The sequence below is a fragment of the Equus przewalskii genome, chromosome 6 (genome assembly GCF_037783145.1).
Source record: "Equus przewalskii isolate Varuska chromosome 6, EquPr2, whole genome shotgun sequence".
NCBI lineage: Eukaryota > Metazoa > Chordata > Mammalia > Perissodactyla > Equidae > Equus > Equus przewalskii.
The window spans coordinates 71,020,151-71,038,218 of record NC_091836.1 but is presented as its reverse complement, the minus strand read 5'-3'; the positions used below and the strand labels follow the sequence as shown (position 1 = coordinate 71,038,218).

General features: G+C 57.3%; 1 protein-coding gene across 3 annotated transcripts; it reads left to right on the top strand.

Moving 5' to 3' along the window:
* The first annotated feature begins 3,977 nt into the window (after nt 1-3,977).
* Nucleotides 3,978-17,316, top strand: ATG16L2 (autophagy related 16 like 2). Of its 3 annotated transcripts, XM_070625892.1 has the most exons (18): nt 3,980-4,177; nt 6,036-6,135; nt 6,727-6,820; nt 10,106-10,179; nt 10,433-10,684; nt 10,828-10,893; nt 11,226-11,339; nt 12,345-12,407; nt 12,988-13,096; nt 13,467-13,572; nt 14,304-14,374; nt 14,652-14,723; nt 14,836-14,956; nt 15,246-15,351; nt 16,033-16,182; nt 16,418-16,465; nt 16,582-16,683; nt 17,016-17,316. In XM_070625892.1, exons 1-18 carry the CDS (start codon nt 4,060-4,062, stop codon nt 17,101-17,103), a joined length of 1,854 nt encoding a protein of 617 aa, XP_070481993.1. In that variant the 5' UTR covers nt 3,980-4,059; the 3' UTR covers nt 17,104-17,316. The 3 variants fall into 3 exon arrangements, with proteins under 3 accessions (XP_070481995.1, XP_070481993.1, XP_070481994.1); XM_070625894.1 differs by lacking the exon at nt 6,727-6,820 and having other exon boundaries at nt 3,978-4,177; XM_070625893.1 differs by lacking the exon at nt 12,345-12,407.
* The last annotated feature ends 752 nt before the right edge of the window (nt 17,317-18,068 follow it).

Sequence of the window (18,068 nt, the reverse complement as noted above, 5' to 3'; positions counted from 1 at the left end):
AAGGCAATTAGGTGTCGGAGTGAATCTTTTCCCCACAGCCTCCACTTTCATCTTCTCTCCCATCAGAGCAGTTGGGATCAAAAAACTGAAATGACAGAGCTGTTAGGTAGAAGCAATTTGGTTCTGAGTCACTGCTGGAGGAGAATACTGTACCAACACTGTCTACCCCATATTGTGATATGAGTGAGAAAGAAACATTCGTTGTGTTAAACCACTGAGATTTGAAGGTTTATTTGGTACCAGATGTGGTGGATTGAAGATGGCCAGACATCCTTTGACACTCCTTTCATTGAAGGCTGGGATCTGTGTCCCCTGTTCTTGAGTCTGGGCTGGACTATGACTGCTTTGGTCAACAGAAAGCAGAGAAAGTGATGCTGTACCAGTTTCTGGGCTCAAGCCTTAAGAGACTAGCAGCTTTCTTACATCAGTTGGCATGCTTGTTTGGGGACTCTCCTTCTCAGAATCCAGCTACCATGCTCTGAGAAACCTAAGCCATGTGGAGGGGCCACGTGTAGGTCCTTTGGTTTCCAGCTGTCATAGACCTTCCAGTCAACAGCCAGCATCTCCTGCCAGCCAGATGGGTGAGCCATCATTAACAACCAGCCCAGCTGTCTTCAGACGACTCTAGCCCAGGCTGTGACTGCAACTACATTAAGAGACTCAAAGTGAGAATCACCCAGCTGAGCTCAGCCAACACTCAGAATCATGAGAGAGATTAAGAAATAGTTGTGTTAAGTAACAGATAAGCCAAAGATCACCGAACAGCCATCCTGTCCTGATCACCGTGAAGATGTGAGGCAAAGAAGCGCACTCTTGTACCATTTGCATTTTTGGCTATGTGCGTGTTATTTATTTTTCAATTAAAAATAGCTGCAGTTTTGAATTCAAAACTTCTATGCACTGGGCCATGAAAATTGTTTTTGCATATTTTTGACACCACAGCAACAGCAATAAATATTTACTGGTCGCCTCCTCAGTTGGCGCCAGGCCTGTCCTAGGTGCAGGAGACAGAGCTGGGGTCAAGGCTGCCTTGGTCGTGGCTCTCCCGAAGCTTCCAGCCCGCTGGGAGAGACGGATCATAAACAACAAAACAAACACAGAAACGTGGTCCTTTCTGGGAGTGAGGATGCTCTGAAAGGAGGAACAGTTAGATATTGTAGACATTGAATGGGATGGAGGCTATTTGAGACTGGGTGAACAGGGAACATCTTCTGAGAGAAGGGGTAGTGCCAGCCCCTAAAAGTTCTGGAGAATGGGCACCAGGAATAGTGACCAGTTAGGGTGAAGGTGCCCAGGTGGGATCTCAGCGTTGTGAACCGGCTTTCTTCACAGCATGGAAAGAGGTGAAGTCAGAGATGCGGGCAGGAGCCAGGGCAAGTGGGGCCTGGAAGCCATGCTGAGGAGTTTGGGGTGTGCTCTGAACACGCTGCAGAGCCTTTGGTTTTTAAGAAATCACTCTGGCTGCTGGGAGATGCTAACCCCAGCACAAGTTTCAAACTATATTCTAAAGTACATTAGGTCTCTAAATCATGTTTTTATCACTTTTTATATTTATTGGTCATTGAATTATGTTTTTCTCACATAATTAAAGTAAATTAAAGAGCATGTTAAATGTGGAAAAATAGGGGCTGGCCCCGTGGCTGAGTGGTTAAGTTCGCGTGCTCTGCTTCGGTGGCCCAGGGTCTCGCAGGTTCAGATCCTGGGCGCGCACATGGCACTGCTCATCAAGCCATGCTGAGGCGGCATCCCACATGCCACAACTAAAAGGACCCACAACCAAAAATACACAACTATGTACCGGGGGTGCTTTGTGGAGAAAAAGGAAAAATAAAATCTTAAAAGCAAAAAAAAGTGGAAAAATGGACATTTGTCTTTATGTATTATGAATGTTGTCTAAAATTGTATTTTAAGTGAACTTTACAATACAATCTTTCATATTCTAAAGATAGAAGATAAATATTTTTAGTTAGAATCAATCACTCCTTTATCATATACTATTCAAAAATGACAAAATTAGGCCGGCCCCATGCGTGAGTGGTTAAGTTCGCCCGCTCTGCTTTCGTGGCCCAGGGTTCGCCAGTTTGAATCCAGGGTGCGGACATGTCACTGCTCATCAGGGCATGCTGAGGTGGCATCCCACATGCCACAGCTAGAAGGACCCACAACTAAAAATATACAACTATGCACCGGGAGGGCTTTGGGAGAAAAAAGGAAAAATTAAAAAAAAACTTAAAAAAAAAAAGAACAGTGCTACAAATTAAATATGTTTACTAAAAAAATGACAAAATTATTTTAAACTTCCTAGGAGTGTTCTGTGAGTCAAAAAAGGGTTAGGAACGCCTGACCCTAACAGGACTCCTCACCTGGGAAAAATACACCTCTGCACCTCAAAGCCAGGAACAGCCCTGTCAACACAGCCTTCCACGCACACAGCCCCAGCTCCCTTGATGATGTCCCCAGGCACCTAAGAGCCAGCCAGTCCTAAAGGGAATTCATCACGGGCGCCAAATGGCCCTGGGCCTCCACGGGCACACCTTCTGGTAAATGTTACCACCCACCACCCACTCCTTTCAGCAGACAGACTTGATTGGGCCAGGGCTGAGGTCAGAGAAGTCTTAACTCCCTGCAGGGGCAGAAAGTTCTCCTGGAGGAGGTGACTCAAGTAGAAGCCACGCTGACTAGAGGGGAAGCTGCTCCAAAGGAACAGCTGCAAAGGAAATGAGGGTCAGAGACAACGACATGTGGGGGACTGAGCTCAGATCACTGTGGTTTAGAGCAGGGTATACACTCTCCTGAGGTGTCACTGGCATTTACTGCTTTCCAAGTCCTGTGACCCAGCCCCATTTGCATCTCAACAGACCTGGCACCTCCAGGGCCTGGTGACTCCCCAACATCACCCAAGTTCTCTGCGTTTCCTGGGGATGGACAGGTCTGCATTCCATCACCAAGAGCAGGGCCTGCTGGGGCCTTACACAGTGTCCCCCACGGTGAGGCTGGCCCCAGTCAATCCCTCCTTTCATTCTTCACACTGGCCTGTGTCTGTCGAGGTCTGACCAGGGGTCTTGCTGGAGAAGGTTTTATCACACTTCCTGGGAACCCATGATTCACTGTCAAGTGTACCTGCAAGAGATGCTGCGCCTCCAGAGGCTGCCCAAATAGAGTCAACGGTTGAGCCCTGAGTCAGGGTCCTGGGCTGAGGCCAGCTCAGCCACCCAATCCTGTGCGCTCTCAGGCAAGCTGCGTCTCCCCTCTGGGCCGGGGGTTGGCTAGACGAAATCAGCTGCATCCTTTTACTCTCAGGGACCTAAACTTTCTGCGACTAATTTCTGTCCCTAAACTTTGCTCCCCACAAACCCGAATCGGCCGGCTGTTTTTATGTCATCGAACCTCTGCACCTATTCTTCCCGCTGCCTGGAATCCTTTTCTCTCTCTGGGCCAACGCCTATTTCATCCTTCATGACCCGACCCAAATGCCATCATCTCCAGAAAGCAGGGCCTCTTCCCTTCAGTCCCTTTATCCTCTGTGATTTCTTATCTCGCTGGCACCCCGCGTGTGTCCTGTGTCTGTGTCGCCTCCCCTCAGAGATCTTGAGCGCCTCGAGGGCAGCGTCGGGCGTGTCGAGCTCTCCAGGTCCCCATCTAAGAGCCAGGCCGGGTCGAGATGGGCGCCGCGCGAGCGTCCGTTCTGCAGAAGCGGTCCGGGCGCTGAGGGGTTAAGGAACCGGGTCCCGGAGGCCCCGCCTGCGGAGCGCGCCAACAGGGGTGGGGGAGGACACCCGGATTCTCCGATCTCTATTCCCGCTTATTACCCGGGAGAGCACTAGGAACCCCGTCTTAGGTGAGAACTTTTGGTGGGGTCCGGGTGGTGTAGCCCTTGGCGGCGGCTTCCTCCACATTTGCGTTCCGTTCTCCCCCCGCGAACGCTCTTGGTATAGCCCGTGGATTCCCCGCCGCGGCCCGCCCCCTGACGTCAAGGAGAGTCCCCTCGGGGCCCCGCCCCGGCCCGGCCGCGCCTACTCCGGCAGGAGGTGCGCGCGGAGGAGGCAGGAGAGCGCGGCCATGGCGGGCCGGGGCGCCCCCGCCGGCCTCGCGGCCCGCTGGAAACGCCACATCGTGCGGCAGCTTCGACAGCGGGACCGCACGCAAAAGGCACTCTTCCTGGAGCTGGTGCCGGCCTGTGAGTGCGCCCCGGGGGGCTTAGGAGATGGCCGTGCAGGGGACGGGGCTCTGGGCGAGGGGAGGTTTGTCTGGCTCCTCCGGCTGGGACCCAAGTGCACCAGCGCCTTCTCGCCTCCGAGGCCTTGGGCCTGCTGGATCCCCTGTCTGTTACGTCCCACCTCCGACTGGCCAGCTTTCCTGCCCCTTCCAATCCAGGCTCTGCCTAGAGACGGAGCTCCCTCCTGGTGCGCCAGGTCTCCTCGCGCCTCGTCGTCTGGCTCTGCCTCCCACGGGCTAGGCTTCCTAGGCACGGGTTCGTCAGCGACTGTTGGTTTTTTAAGGTCTCTTATGCTTCTCCCTCCCAGGCGGTCCCCAGAGTAGAGCCTGGTCAGTCCATTTGTCCCCCTCGCGAGACTGTCCAGAGCAGCTACTTCTAAACTCTGAAATCTCTAGGGAGGAAACTGAGAGTCCCAGGCTTTGCCACTGGATAGGTGATCCTGGCTCAGGGTTTTGGAGCACCTCTGCGCCCAGCCACTCCCGGCCTGGGGGAGAAGCACAGGGATCCAAGCTGCGGGAGGGAGCGGGCTGAGCCCAGGGAAGTCAGACTCTCACAGAGTTGTTTCTAGGCAGCGAAAGCCACGATGAACAGGTGTGCCATCTGTGGGTAGCGCCTCTGCTCATCTGAGATTGTATGTCTGGGCTTGAAAAGCTAACCACAATCCCTCCAGCTCCATCACTCGTCCTAATCTTGGCTGCTGCTTAACCATCCTCTTCCCCACCCCCACTGAATTTGCTGTTCTTGTCCTGGGAGATTTCTCTGCAACCTTCCAGGCTTCTGGTCCTCTCCCTTCAGGGATGTGAGGCCAGTCCCCTGCGTCCAGGCAGTGTCACTTCTCCACTGCTCTGATGGACAATGGAACCATTAGCTTTGAGGGAGGAGTCACCCCCCCGCCCCCGCCCCCCCCCTCCCCCCGGAGCTGCAAATCAGTGGGACTGCAGAGACTCTGGAGGGCTGCAATCAGATACATTGAAGTTCAGTCTTCTCTGTGGTCCTGGGCAGGGCATATCCCTAAGCCTCAGATTTCTCTCTTGTAAATTGGGCAAAATGGCATCTTCTTTAGATTTGCTGGGGGGCCAGCGCAGTGCCCTGGGGGCTGGGGTAGGGTTTTGTGTGAGAACAAAGCCAGCAACATCAGTCGAGGTGACAGGTAGGGGACTGCATGAGGGACCCGAGCTGAGGAGCTAGGCCTGGGCTTGTCACCCCCACTCTACCCTGGAACTGGTGAGAAAAGAGGAAGTGATGGTGACTGTGACGGTGGGTGGGGGTGGAGGGGCTGTGTTCCAGGGTCTGTAGCACAAACTACCAAACTCAAGGAGGTCTGCTGGATAATTGCTCAAGGACTGTCTGTTCCGATCTGGGGAAACTTCCGCCAATCCTGGGGAAGTCAGGATTATTTTTTAGTCCAGAAAGGTAGAGCTCTTAGAGGGGAAGTGACTTGCCAAAGGCCGCAGGCAGGTGGAACTTGTTTGTTTCCTCACTCTCTGGTGCCAGGCCCTGCCCTGGGGCAGCTTTGAATCAATCCTTGGGCTCTCCCTTCCCTCAGCAGGCAGTGCGCGGCCATGTCTTTCCCCAGCACTGGTCCTCCTTCTCTGTGCCTGGGAGAGCCTGGGGGCTAGTGCTGTGAGGCGACTGTGCCAGGGGTGAAGGTCCTGGGAGACTATTGCAAGCACCTGCTGAGCCCAGCCTGCCTGTAGCTCCCCAATTCTGCATCCCTGGGCTCCTGCAGAGAGCCCTTCCAGCAGGAGGTAACTTGGATGCCTGGAGTCTGCTGGAAGGTGTCTGTCTCCACCCCAGGTTCACCCTCTTGCACCCATAGATAACCGTCTTCTAGAGAAGGCTGAGCTGCTGGCCCGGTTCTCAGAGAAGATCCAGCCAGAGCCAAATGATGTCACTCCTGCTTCCCACCAGGGCCTCTGGTGAGTGTGTGTTCATGGTCACAATGGGCTGCCTGTGCCTGGGCCCTGCCCCCATCGCCTATGCTGGGTTCATTCTCTCCCTGGCACCTCATCTACCCCTGGCTGCTGCCCAGGGGAGGGGAGACGCAGCTTCCCTCTTGAAGCTTGAGGCTTCTCCCAGGCCAGCCGCTTAGAATGTCCTTTCTCTCCTACCCTTCTCAGTCCATCTCTGCATTTGTCCCATCTCCTTCCCCTCCCACCCCTACACTCCTGTCTTTTCCCCTCCTCTGTCTTTTTCTGTCTCCCTGTTGCTTACCTGATGCCTAAAGAAGGGTCTTGCTACCTACTCCAAAGAGGGAGTGAAGATGAGAACCAGGAATGGGTTAGGGCTCAGAGTTGGGAGGGGCCTCAAGAAGGGAGCCCAAGGCCTGGGGGAATTCCAGAGCAGGAGTCATGGGCAGCTCCAATTTCTGGAGACTTGCTCTTTCCTCTGCTAGCTTTCTGGCTTCACCTTCCTCAGGAGACAGTTCATGGCTCTGGTTTCAGGCTTTTCATGTGCATCCCCTGGGTGAATGGACGGACAGTGAGCACCCCTTTCTGATTGGTTGACAGGGAGGAGTCGGGGCCTGACTCAGACCAAGTCCCAGGCACTCTGAGGGTGAAGTGGCAAGAGGAGGAGGAGGGGCTCCGGCTGGTCTGTGGAGAGGTAGGCTGGGCAGGGATCTGAGAGAGGATGGGGTGGGGCCAAGATCCAGGACTTTGCGGGGTGTGGGGAACGCAGTCCAAGGGAGCCAGCAAGTGAGGAACATTCCCCAAGGCCAATGCCTTGAGGCTAGAGAGGGGTCAGAGTGCTCTCTATTTTGGCTCTGGCAGCCCAAGATGAGGAAGTGAGGTGAGAGCTCAGGGAGGCGGGTGAGGTGTGCAGGGGCTGGGCAGCTTCTGTTCCTCTTCCAGATGGGCCAGTCTGCGCTGCTCACGACTTGCCCCACCAGGTGGTCTCCCTCCATGGCAGGGTGTGCTACTGCCACCTGACACTGCCCCCCAACCCCATGGTGTCTCTTGGCTTCTGTTTCACCACACTCTCCTGGCTTTCCTCTCCTTGCTGTAGCTGTTGCGTCTGAACTTCCTTCTCTGGCTCCTTTCTGTTTGCTGACTCCCAGACACATCTCTAGCCCGGCCTCTTCTGAGCTCCAGACTCTTTGCTCAGCTGGTTTTTGGACATCACATCTAAAATCGACCCACCATCTCCCCCATAATATGGCCAACACCACATTAAGAGGCGAGTCCCTGTAGGCACTGGGCTGAGCATTATTTCAGCTAACCCTCCACAATTTTATGGTTGCAGAGAAAACTGAGGCTTATTAGAGAGGCGGAGCCAGGATTTGAACTCCCTCCCACACGAATCCACCTTCTGTGATCTCCATTCATTCTTTCAACAAATATTTATTGACAATTGCTACATCCAGGGCACAGGGGATGCAGCAGGGAACAAGACCTGGCCCCACGGAGCTTCCCGTCCACTGGAGGAGACTGATAGCCATGAACACACCCCCAGTTCCAGCGTGCCAAGTCACGTGCCCAATAGTGTGGGGATGGGGCTGTGAACCCAGTGAGAACCTCTCCCTCAGAGTCCCTGTTGGAGTGGCAACGTGACACTTGAGAGGTGACCCTCAAACATCTGAGCCCCCTTCTGGGCTGTGAGAGCCCCAAGACCTGGGATGCCTTTGCTTTGCCTCCACTGTATCCCAGGGGCCTGTCTCCACAGTCCATGCTAATGAATATTTGTAGACTAAGTGAGGAAGAGGTACATCCCCACCATTGGTCGTCACCGGGCTGGAAATCCAGGGATACCTCTGGCCCTGCCAGCCCTCCATCCTGAGCTAGTCAGCAGCTCATGGATCCTGCCTCCAAATCCTTCCCCTTCTCTGTTTCTTGTCTTATCTGGCCTGGTCCAAGTTCTCCTCATCCTCCCTGGATAACTCCTCCCTGGGCACCCCCGTCCACCACTCAGAGTGATATATTTTAATGAAAATGATCTCCCTTAGAAAAAGGCAAGGAATACACAAATTCCTGCTTATTGTGAACATTTCAAGAGAACAGAAGCCCACAGAGTAAAGAAGGGAAAGCCCCTCCCTTCGCCTCTCCCCATTATCAGTTTGCTGTCTATCTTCCAGAGCCTTACCCTGGCTCCCCAGCGAGTTCTCCTTCCAGCCTCTTGTTGCATTTCCTGCCACTCTCGTGTCTCCACCTCATGGTTCCCTTGTCTGGGATACTTCCACGTACCCCTAGCCTACCCTTTGCTCTCAGCACTCTCTCCCTCCCCATCACTTCCTGAGACGCACACCAGTCAGTTCCCATTGGATATGCCAGGGCGTGGGGAGTGGCTTTTTCTTTAATTCTCAGTACTGTTTCACATATCACAACAAACATGCCTCATTATTTTTAACTTTTTATTTTGATATAATTATAGATTCATAGCAAGTTGCAAACAGTGCAGAAAGGTCCTGTGTACCCTTCACCCAGTTTCCTCCACTGGTTACAACCTATGTAACTATGGGGAGCACAACCAGGACGCTGGTATTGGTGTGAAGTGTGTATACAGTTGTCCTTTTGTCATGTGTAGATTTGTGTGACCATCAAGATACAGCACTATTTCATCACCACAAAGATCTCCCTCTTGCCACCCCTTTTTGGTCATAACTCATCCCTGTCCCCCAACCATCTCTAACCCCTGGCAACCACTAATCTGTTTTTCATCTCTATTATTTGAATTTTGAAAAGCATCAACTAAAAAACATTGAATAACAAAACATCAAAGAAAGTAAATGACAGGTGAGGGAGCAGAAGTGGAGGTAAGCTTGCTGAGTGGTGAAAGGAATTATAAATCTACTGACTGGGCCAGCTCTGGAAGTAGGTTCCCTGCCAGGGTCCCTCCCAGGCCCACTCATATAGGGTGACGTCTGAGTGTAGGTGGACAGCACCATCTTCGCTCTTCAGTCCATGCCTTACCCAGCCCACGTAAGAAAGAACAAGGAGCAGGTTAGCAACAAGAGCCCGCAGCCTTGGTTATTTCTTCTTGTTCCTCTTGCCCCACTGGTGGGAACTGCTTTGCCTGGGGTCCTTCTCTCCCACTGGCCCCTCAGTTCTAAAAGGTGGGAGTTGAGCTTCCTCTCTGTGGCTTCCCCAGCTCTCGGCTGAAGGACGGTTGAGTGAGGCAGGGGGATAGACGAGATGCCCCTCACTCCCACTCTTGGGCTGGGGGCAGCTCCAGTATTCATTCTGGGCCCTGTGCTCCCCCAGTCCATTCCTGTGTGCCTCTGCTTGCAGCTCCCTGTTGCTCTCTGGAATCTATGCCAGGGGATGGAGAGGTGGGAAACAGACCCCACATCGCTCAAACCCCTCCTGTAGACCAGTCCTTTACTTGGAACATAATGTTAGGTGACCTGGGTTCAAATACCAGCTCTGCTACTTAGCCGTGTGACTTTGGGCAGGACACTTAACCTCTCTGTGTCAATGTCCGCGTCTAGAATGGCAGTACCTACCTCATGCTGTTGTTACAGGCATTAAACGTGTTAATGTGTGTAGAGTGCTCAGAACAAGGCATGGCACACATAAGTGCTATATAAACATTTGCCATTATTTGAAATATTCCTCATAATAATTCTGCATTACCCCGAGGTAAGCACCAGCATTCCCATTTTACAGGTGAGGAAACAGAGCAGGTTCAGAGAGGTTATATGACTACCCTGGGGTCACAGCGAAACTAAGTGGTGTTGGCAGGACTGAAACTCAGGTGTTGGACCCCAGGGCCTGAGGCCCCTGCATTGTCCCTAAACAGCCAGGCGTCCCTGTGCAGGACCTTAAACCGGGCCGAGCCTCTGCTGTCCTTTCAGTAGGGGCGGGGCGGGGTGGGGGTGGCAGCAGCCCCTGTCCCATCCGCCGGGAGGGGCTGGAGGCACCCGTGCCCACCTGGCCCGCCCGCCGCCCGCAGATGGCCTACCAGGTGGTGGAGAAGAGCGCGGCGCTGGGCGCCCTGGAGGCGGAGCTGGAGCAGCGGCAAAGCAGGTGAGGCTCGGGCCAGCGCACAGGGACCGGGGACGGGGGCACGGAGGACCCCGCGGGGCTCCAGCAGGCCCGAGAGCTTGCCCCGCGTGGGTGCTCTCCGAGGCCAGACCGGCAGGACTCTGAGGACGGGAGGCTGGGTTGGAGACTTGGCTGGGCCGCCTGGCAGGCCACCTGCCCATGGGCAAGTCTGTCCCCGCTCGGAGACCGGCTGCCCCTGAGCGGTGACAGAGGCTCCCCGCCCTCCGCCCCCCAGGCTGGCGGAGCTGGAGGCCCGCGTGGCGCAGCTGCAGGAGGAGCGAACGCAGCAGGCGCAGCGGGTGCACGTTCGGCGCGCGCGGAACGCAGCACAACGGGCGGCCTACGAAGCGCTGCGCGCGCACGCCGGCGTCCAGGAGGCGGCCCTGCGCAGGCTCGAGGAGGAGGCGCGCGAGCTGCTGGAGCGGCTCGTGCAGCACAAGGCGCGCGCCGCCGCCGAGCGCAACCTGCGCAACGAGCGCCGCGAGAGGTGCGCGCGCCGGGCCCGCTCCGCCCCGCCGGGAGCTCTCGAGCGGTCGCGCCCCCTGTGCGGGAGGGGCCCGGCGCCTGCCCCGGGGGAGGGGACCCCCCCCCGCGCCGCGCCCGGCTGTCAGCGGGCTTTTCTTCCCTCAGGGCCAAGCAGGCGCGGGTGTCCCAGGAGCTGAAGAAGGCTGCCAAGCGGCCCGTGAGCATCAGCGAGTAAGAATGGGGATGCGCCCGGACCTGCCCGCCGAGCCTCCGCCCCGCGTGTGCTGGAGCGCCCTGCTCTCCCGCTGCTGCCTCCAGTTCTACCCCGCCCCCTCTCTGCCCGCGCCACCCGTGCACCTGGCAGCACGTGTGCACGACCGCGGTCCCGAGGCTCTCGCGGACACGTGCAGATGTGGTCATAGGAGCCAGCACGGTTGCCTGCCACACGTGCACCCACACGGACCCCTCATCCCTGGGTCTGCACATTTTCCCCATGTTGGACTCTGGGGCACGGACGGGCTGGCCAGTCCCTTGGCCTTCTTGAGCCTCATTCTCTCTCCCAGGAGCCCAAGCATCCTAGGCTATGCTGTCAGGGAGCCGGCCAAGACTCTGGCGCTGGCTGCTGAGCCGGAGTCCCTGGAGAGTGAGGCTGCTGAGAAGTTGAGGAGGCCTTTCAGGTGAGGACGGTCCCAGAGCTCTGAGCTGGCCCTGTCCTGCAGTCTTCCTCTAGGACCTTTGGGAGATTCTGGGGTACAGCTCAGATCTCCCAGAACAGTTCTGATCTCTAGTGCCTGGAGCCACGTTGGGTCAGTGCCACCTCAGGGACCCCAGCCCCTGTCCTCACCCCTTTCTTTCCTTCCCAGGACCAGAGCTCTGGGGGTGGGGTGTCAGGCTGGTGAAAGAGTGTCACCAGGAGGGAAGCTGTGGGCAAGGCTCAGGGCTCAGCTGTCACAGGCATGTGTGTGCGTACACAGGGACATGAGAGCACATGTGTCCAAGCTTGGGCGAGCATACCTGAGTGGTGTGAACTTCTGAGCGTGTGTAGGTGTGAGCTCACAAGGGAGGGACCGGATAGGGGCTTCAGTCCTTGGGCGCCTCTCCCCTCAGGCTCCCTCATCCATCTTGACTTGCCTGGCATTGAGGCTGCCCTCTCCCTGCCCCATTCCCCAGCCTGCAGGCCCACCTTCAGCCTTTCCTTCCAGGGCACTGGTGTCCAGGGAAGGAGCCTGGGGGAGGGGCAGGAGATGCTGGTCCCCAAAGCCCTTGGCAGCCCTGGTGGGCCAAGTCATCCCAGGGCACACCCTCTCCTGGGCATTTTTCAGGTCTCTGCAGATCCAGCTTTTCCTACCCTGAGCCTTATGCTCTCCCATCCTGGGGTATCTTCACCCCTCCCCCACCACAGGCCCACCTCAGCCTCCCAGGAGCTTTTGTTGGGGGCACTTCTGTGGTGAGGCAGTCCTTACCATCATGGTGGGAACTGGGGAACTTCGTGCCAAATCCCTCTCTGCCTCCACCTTCCTGGGCCTGCTCTGGGTCATCCCACTCTCCTGGTCTTCAAGTTCTTATCCCGGGCTTAAGAGGCGTTGGGCCTTGGGGTCCCTAGCCAAGTGTTAGGATGAGTGACTGCTTTCTGCACACCCACCGGCCAGTCCTTTAGTCCAGCTCTCTTGATTCGGCCCCAGGTCTGCCTCCGCCACCTCCTTGACGCTGTCCCGCTGTGTGGATGTGGTGAAGGGGCTTCTGGAGTAAGTGTGTGTGTGCACCAACACGTGTGTGAAGGGGTCGGGCCCCTTGGAGCCCTGTGTGAGGCTCCCAGAGGCCGGGCTTTGTGTATCCACCTTGGGTCTGTCTGTCTGTATGTTGCCCAGCACTCTGTGTGTGAGTCTCTGCTGCGCCCCAGAGGCAGGAGCTGTCTAGGGGCTGGATAGCCCAGCTACCCTCGGGGCTTTGTCCCTCATCAGTTTCTTTACGGGACCAAGAGCTCCAGCCTGAGGCCGGACAGGAACTGCCACTCAGTTGGGAAACTGAGGCTTAGAAATGTCAGGGACTTCTCCAGGGTCAGAACCAAGCAGTAGCAAGGCCAGGACTGAAACCCCAGCCCCGAGGTTTCCACTGACCCTGCCCTGCCTCTATGTCTGTTTCTCTGCCCCTCCCATGTCCACACTGAGCCCTAGGGTCAGAGGCCGGGTTGGGGAATATGCTTGCTGCCCCTCTGGGCCATGTTCTGCTGCCTTCCATGTCTGCTTCCTGTAGTTGCTGCCTCGGGAGCTTGAGGCCCCCATGTCCGAGGCTTTGCTGAATGCCCTCCTGACACCCCACCCCCAGCTTCAAGAAGAGGAGAGGCCACTCAGTTGGGGGGGCCCCCGAGCAGCGATACCAGAGCATCCCTGTGTGTGTGGCAGCCCGGCTTCCTACCTGGACTCAGGATGTGGTGGTGAGCAGGAGCTGGGCCATATGCATGGGGTACTGAGAGGGGGTTACAAGCCGCAGGGGTGGTCTGCGGAGGCCAGGGAAGCAAGGCCGGGCTCCTTAGTAGGAGCAGGAATTTTCCTTCCACAGCTTGTGGTGGGACCCCCTCAGCATTTTATAATGGGGAGTAGACTGGGGAGGGAGAGACGGGAGGCTGGGAGACCAGGAGGCCAGGCGGGGAAGCACGGGGCGGTGTAGGGGGAGGCTGCTGCAGGGGTCCACGTGGAGGTGGTAAGGCCTGATGTGCACAGGTGCTTGTGAGAGAGAGCCTGTGAGCATGTGCAAAGAGGCATGCATGAAGGACCAGGGCCACCAGCCTCTCCTTTTCCCCCCAGGATGCCCACCTCTCCGAGGTCAATGCTGTTTGTTTTGGCCCCAACAGCAGCCTCCTGGCCACCGGAGGGGCTGACTCCCTCATCCACCTCTGGAATGTCGTGGGAGGTGAGGGTCCCTCCCCTGCAGGCCAACCCACTGCTTTCTCTCCAGACCCCACCCTCAGCTCGCTCCTTCATGGGTAAAGGTCTTGGGTCTCTTTTTGTTTCCTTGCCTGGAACATTCTTGTGGGCAGTGGCCAGATGACCCCTTAGCAAGGGTTCTGGGTTCCCTGCTCTGAAGAAGGGTGGTGCCCCCCAGCTCCTGGGGTCCAGGCCTGCAGGATGGGGAGGGCTGGCCCAGATGGTCCCTGTTAGGGGAGGTGGGTGTCCCTGATCGTGAAGTGGTACAGGGACAGGCCCTTGAGGAGCAGGTCCCTGCGGTCCACCAGGTCACCTCTTCTGTTATCACTTGAACTCTCGGAACTCAGTTAGGAGACAGACATTAGCTGTCTACCCTGTGCTCTGTAGAGGGGGGTGTGTTGGGGGAGGCCGAGCCAGCTCCTGGAGGCCTCCTAGAGGAGACGAGTCTCCAGCTGGTTGGCCCTGGCTTGCTGTGTGACCTAGGGACAGTCCCTTCTCTCTGGTCCTCTCCAGCCCTGTCTGTAAGATGAGCAGCTGCTCCCTGAGGCCCCCTGCTGGCAGTTCGGGAAGGTGCAGCCTCCAGCCGTGGCCCCCAGAACAGACCCAGCAGTTCTGTCCTCTAATCTGGGAGAGACGGATCTTCCCACTCCTTGTCCCAGCTTTTCCTCTTCATGTTAGTGATCTCATTTCACCTGCCCATTCCCCCGGTCCCCCTAGGTCACCTGAAGGCCCACCAGACCCTTGAAGGAGGTGGCGGCAGCATCACCAGTGTGGACTTCGACCCCTCGGTGAGCGGACTTTGCCCTAGTGGCGTGGGATGCCCACCACTCTCCACCCCCGGCAGGCGGGGGCTCTGGCACCTGAGGGAACATCGTGGGTGTCCTAGATCCAGGCCTTGGAGCTCTTACCCAAATCCTCCCTGGGCCACAAGCTCCTCCGCCTGCCTGCTGCCCTGGGCTGTGGGAAGCTCCGAGGCAGCCCCTGCCCCAGCTCTCCGGCCTGAGGGACGTTGCCTCTGGCTGGGCCCAGGTTCAGGACCTCTCCCTTCCACTCCCGTGTCTCTAGGGCTCCCAGGTATTGGCAGCTACTTACAATCGGGCTGCCCAGCTCTGGAAGGTTGGGGAGGCGCAGTCCAAGGTGAGCCCTGCCTGGGGACGCAGCCTGGGGGTCAGGGGTCATGCCTTGGGACTGGAGGGGGTGTTATGGGGTCTTGGCTGTGCCCTTGATCCATATCTGGGATGGGGAGCAGGAGACACTGTCTGGACACACAGACAAAGTGACAGCTGCCAAATTCAAGCTAACGAGGCACGAGGCGGTGACTGGGAGCCGAGACCGGACAGTGAAGGAGTGGGACCTTGGCCGCGCCTACTGTGAGACCCAGCCCCCGCCCCGCCCTCCGGGACCCTCCCAGGCCGCTGGGAGAGGCTTCAGCTTGTTCTCTGGGAGTGGCTCTGAGATTCGCAGGCATTTGGGGAGAAACCTTCCAAGGGCCTTCCTCTCTGTCCCCCATTGGTGCTTTCTGCCAGTTTCTTGGTGACCTCAGGCTTTGGGCTGGGAGGCAGGGCACCTGGGTTCTAGTTTTGGGAGGACCTCAAAGCCTCAGCTTCCCCATGTGTCCAACCCTTCTCTGAGGCCAGGGCTCTGCTCCTTGGTCCCCAGGCTCCAGGACCATCAATGTCCTTTCCTACTGTAACGATGTAGTGTGTGGGGACCATCTCATCATTAGTGGCCACAATGACCAGAAGATCCGGTTCTGGGACAGCAGGTGACAGGCGCAGGCTGTGGGTGGTGGAGGCGTGGGGCCGGGGTTCCTGGGTTCTCTTTCCTTTCTCTGGCCGTGGAGCCGTGGAGGGTACCTCGGGGAAGTAAGGCTGTGGGGTTGGTGCTCCCAGCTGGTAGCCTTTCTGTGACAGGCTTGGCCCCTTGAAGGCTCAGCTGACCCCAGGGAGCTGTGCCACCTTCCTAGTGGCTCTTCCTCCAATCGCTGGACTCTGCCTGGGCCTTGCCAGCCAAGATGGATTAAATTTTTCCATTTAATTACCATGTTTTAGTTAAAAGGAACAAATGTTTTGGTGGTTCTTCGAACCTGGAGCCCAACACTGAGCTCGAATGGTGTATAAAGCTGGTGCTGGAGGCCGTGCCTGCCTCGGGCCTCCGCTCGCTGGTCTGCAGGCTTGCTGTCTGAAGCCCTTCTCTCTCTTTCACACATTTGAAGACGATTTTCACTGCTTTCTCTCCAGCACTTATTTTAGTGACCTAAAGGTTTCAGGGGCTCCAGGGGCTTCGAGTCAAAGGCTGCCTGAGTTCCTGTTGGAGGGCGCTGGCCGTGGTGGGAGATTTGTCACAGTCAGCCTTGGCCCCAGTGATCTGAGCCCGGGGGCGCCTGTCAGGAGTGGCCCTGTCAGGGTGGGCTGCTCCTCATTCCCGTCTCTGTCTCGGTCCTCAGGGGGCCCCGCTGCACCCAGGTCATCCCTGTGCAAGGCCGGGTCACCTCCCTGAGCCTCAGCCATGACCAGCTGCATCTGCTCAGCTGTTCCCGTGACGACACGCTGAAGGTCATCGACCTGCGTGTCAGCAATATCCGCCAGGTGTTCAGGTACCAGCCTCCAGACCGCTGACCTGTGGCTTTGGCCAGGGCAGCTGGACCTCTCGTCCCCTGTAAAAGGCCCCCCAGGGCCTGTCAGTGGGGGCCCCTCCCTGCAGGCCCTTCTGGACCAGGGCCTGCTGAGGTGCCCGACCCTTTGAGGGAGAGAGGAGGCTCTTGAAGCTCCTGGCTGAGGGCAGGGACTGGCGGCCACCTCCCTTCTGACCCCGACCCTGTCTGTCCTCAGGGCTGAAGGCTTCAAGTGTGGTTCTGACTGGACCAAAGCCGTGTTCAGGTGTGTTTGGGAGAGCACGTGCCTGTGTCCGAGTGCGCCCCATCTGACTGCATCTGTGTTAGGGTGTGTGTGTCTGTGTGTCCTCTGATCTCTCTCTTGTTCTGTGGCCACTGCAGCCCGGACAGATGCTATGCGCTGGCGGGTTCCTGGGATGGAGCCCTTTACATCTGGGATGTGGACACTGGGAAACTGGAGAGTAGCCTTCGAGGACCCCACTGGTGAGCACGGCCGCCACCCGCCCGCCCATCCCAGCCTCAGGGCTAGTGCCACCCCAGCCCAGTTCTGCTAAGTCGATTCCAGGTTCTGACATGCTTGGGATCGTGGAGTCCCCTGCCCTTGTCCCACACCCTCCACCCCCCGAGCCCTTCACAGTTCACAGAGTGCCCTCCCATGCACATTTGGGTCCATCCTCATCACAGCCCTGTGAGCCCATTTTACAGGTGGGGCTCAGAGAGGGCCTCAAACTGCCCAGGTCCAGGAATGAGGGGCAGAGCCAGGCTGCAGGCCCAGCTCCTGACGCCCCCTGAAGCCTGCCCCTCTCTCTCCTCAGCGCTGCTGTCAACGCCGTGGCCTGGTGCTACTCCGGAACCCACGTGGTGAGCGTGGACCAGGCCAGGAAGGTTGTGCTCTGGCACTAGTGGCACGACCTCCTGCCCGGGCTGGAGCTCTAGTCCGAAGCCTGAAGCTGGAGGACAGCTTCCTACTGCTCCACCGGGCTCCAGGGTGGGGGTGCGGGGGCCTGGGGGGGTGGCCTCAGGGCCTTTAGTGGGGAAGAAGGCCTGGCAGGACCTGGCCTATTTGTTTAAAAACTAAGTGTAGGTTGGAGGGAATTACAGTATTTTTTTTGTTTATCTCTGTCTCCTCAATTTTTCTGCCAAAAATGGAAAAAAAAATTGCATCTAAACTGGTGTTGCCTTTTTACAGCATTCAGGGAACAGAGAGGCCTTTGGGCTGGTGGCTGGAGGAGATCCGGGCTTGGCTCCCTTTCCTCCTCCCACGCGGAGCTGGGGCAGAGCCGGCCCGGCCTCGTGCTGTTCACGTCTGTTTGCGTCTAACGGAGGAGACAGCATGGAGAATGGCCAGAGGCAGCGAAGGCCGTGGCTCTTGGAGCCATGGGAATTTCACCCTTGGTCCAAGCTGGTCCTGAGGCCAAGCCAACACCTTGGGCCTTCCTGCTTCAGGCACCCGGGGTAGACAGAGGCTGAGGAGGGGCCTTGGGAGTTCTGAGGAGGGAGCAGGGGAGGCAGCCAGAGGGGCCCTGGTGGAAAGAGTCCTCACAAACCAGAGAGTGATGTCAAGTACGTGGTACAACAGGGCTGCCTTTGGACTGGGCCACGTTCTTGCTCCAGAGGCAGAGCCCGGAGTGGGTGGGGAATGGCCTGTGTGTGTTGGTCGGGGAGGGCAGCCATGGGCCAGGCCTGGGCCTGGGGCTTCACTTCCATCGGTGTCACATTTAATCTGCACGACGAGCCTCTGGAGTATAAAGCAGACCCTTGGGGGGGGCGGGGCCTGTGTGCCCCACTTCCTTCCCCAACCTGGAGGAGGGGACTAACGTCCCTGACCTCTGGGGGTCTGCCCAGCTGAGATTCAAAGGCTTTACTCT

What these genes read in the sequence shown, in the direction of transcription:
- ATG16L2 (XM_070625892.1), top strand. Translation starts at nt 4,060, where the DNA reads ATGGCGGGCCGGGGCGCCCCCGCCGGCCTCGCGGCCCGCTGGAAACGC. An exon ending in AATATCCGCCAGGTGTTCAG is followed by an intron (nt 16,183 to 16,417) that starts GTACCAGCCTCC and finishes GTCTGTCCTCAG; the next exon opens with GGCTGAAGGCTTCAAGTGTG. An exon ending in AGCCTTCGAGGACCCCACTG is followed by an intron (nt 16,684 to 17,015) that starts GTGAGCACGGCC and finishes CTCTCTCCTCAG; the next exon opens with CGCTGCTGTCAACGCCGTGG.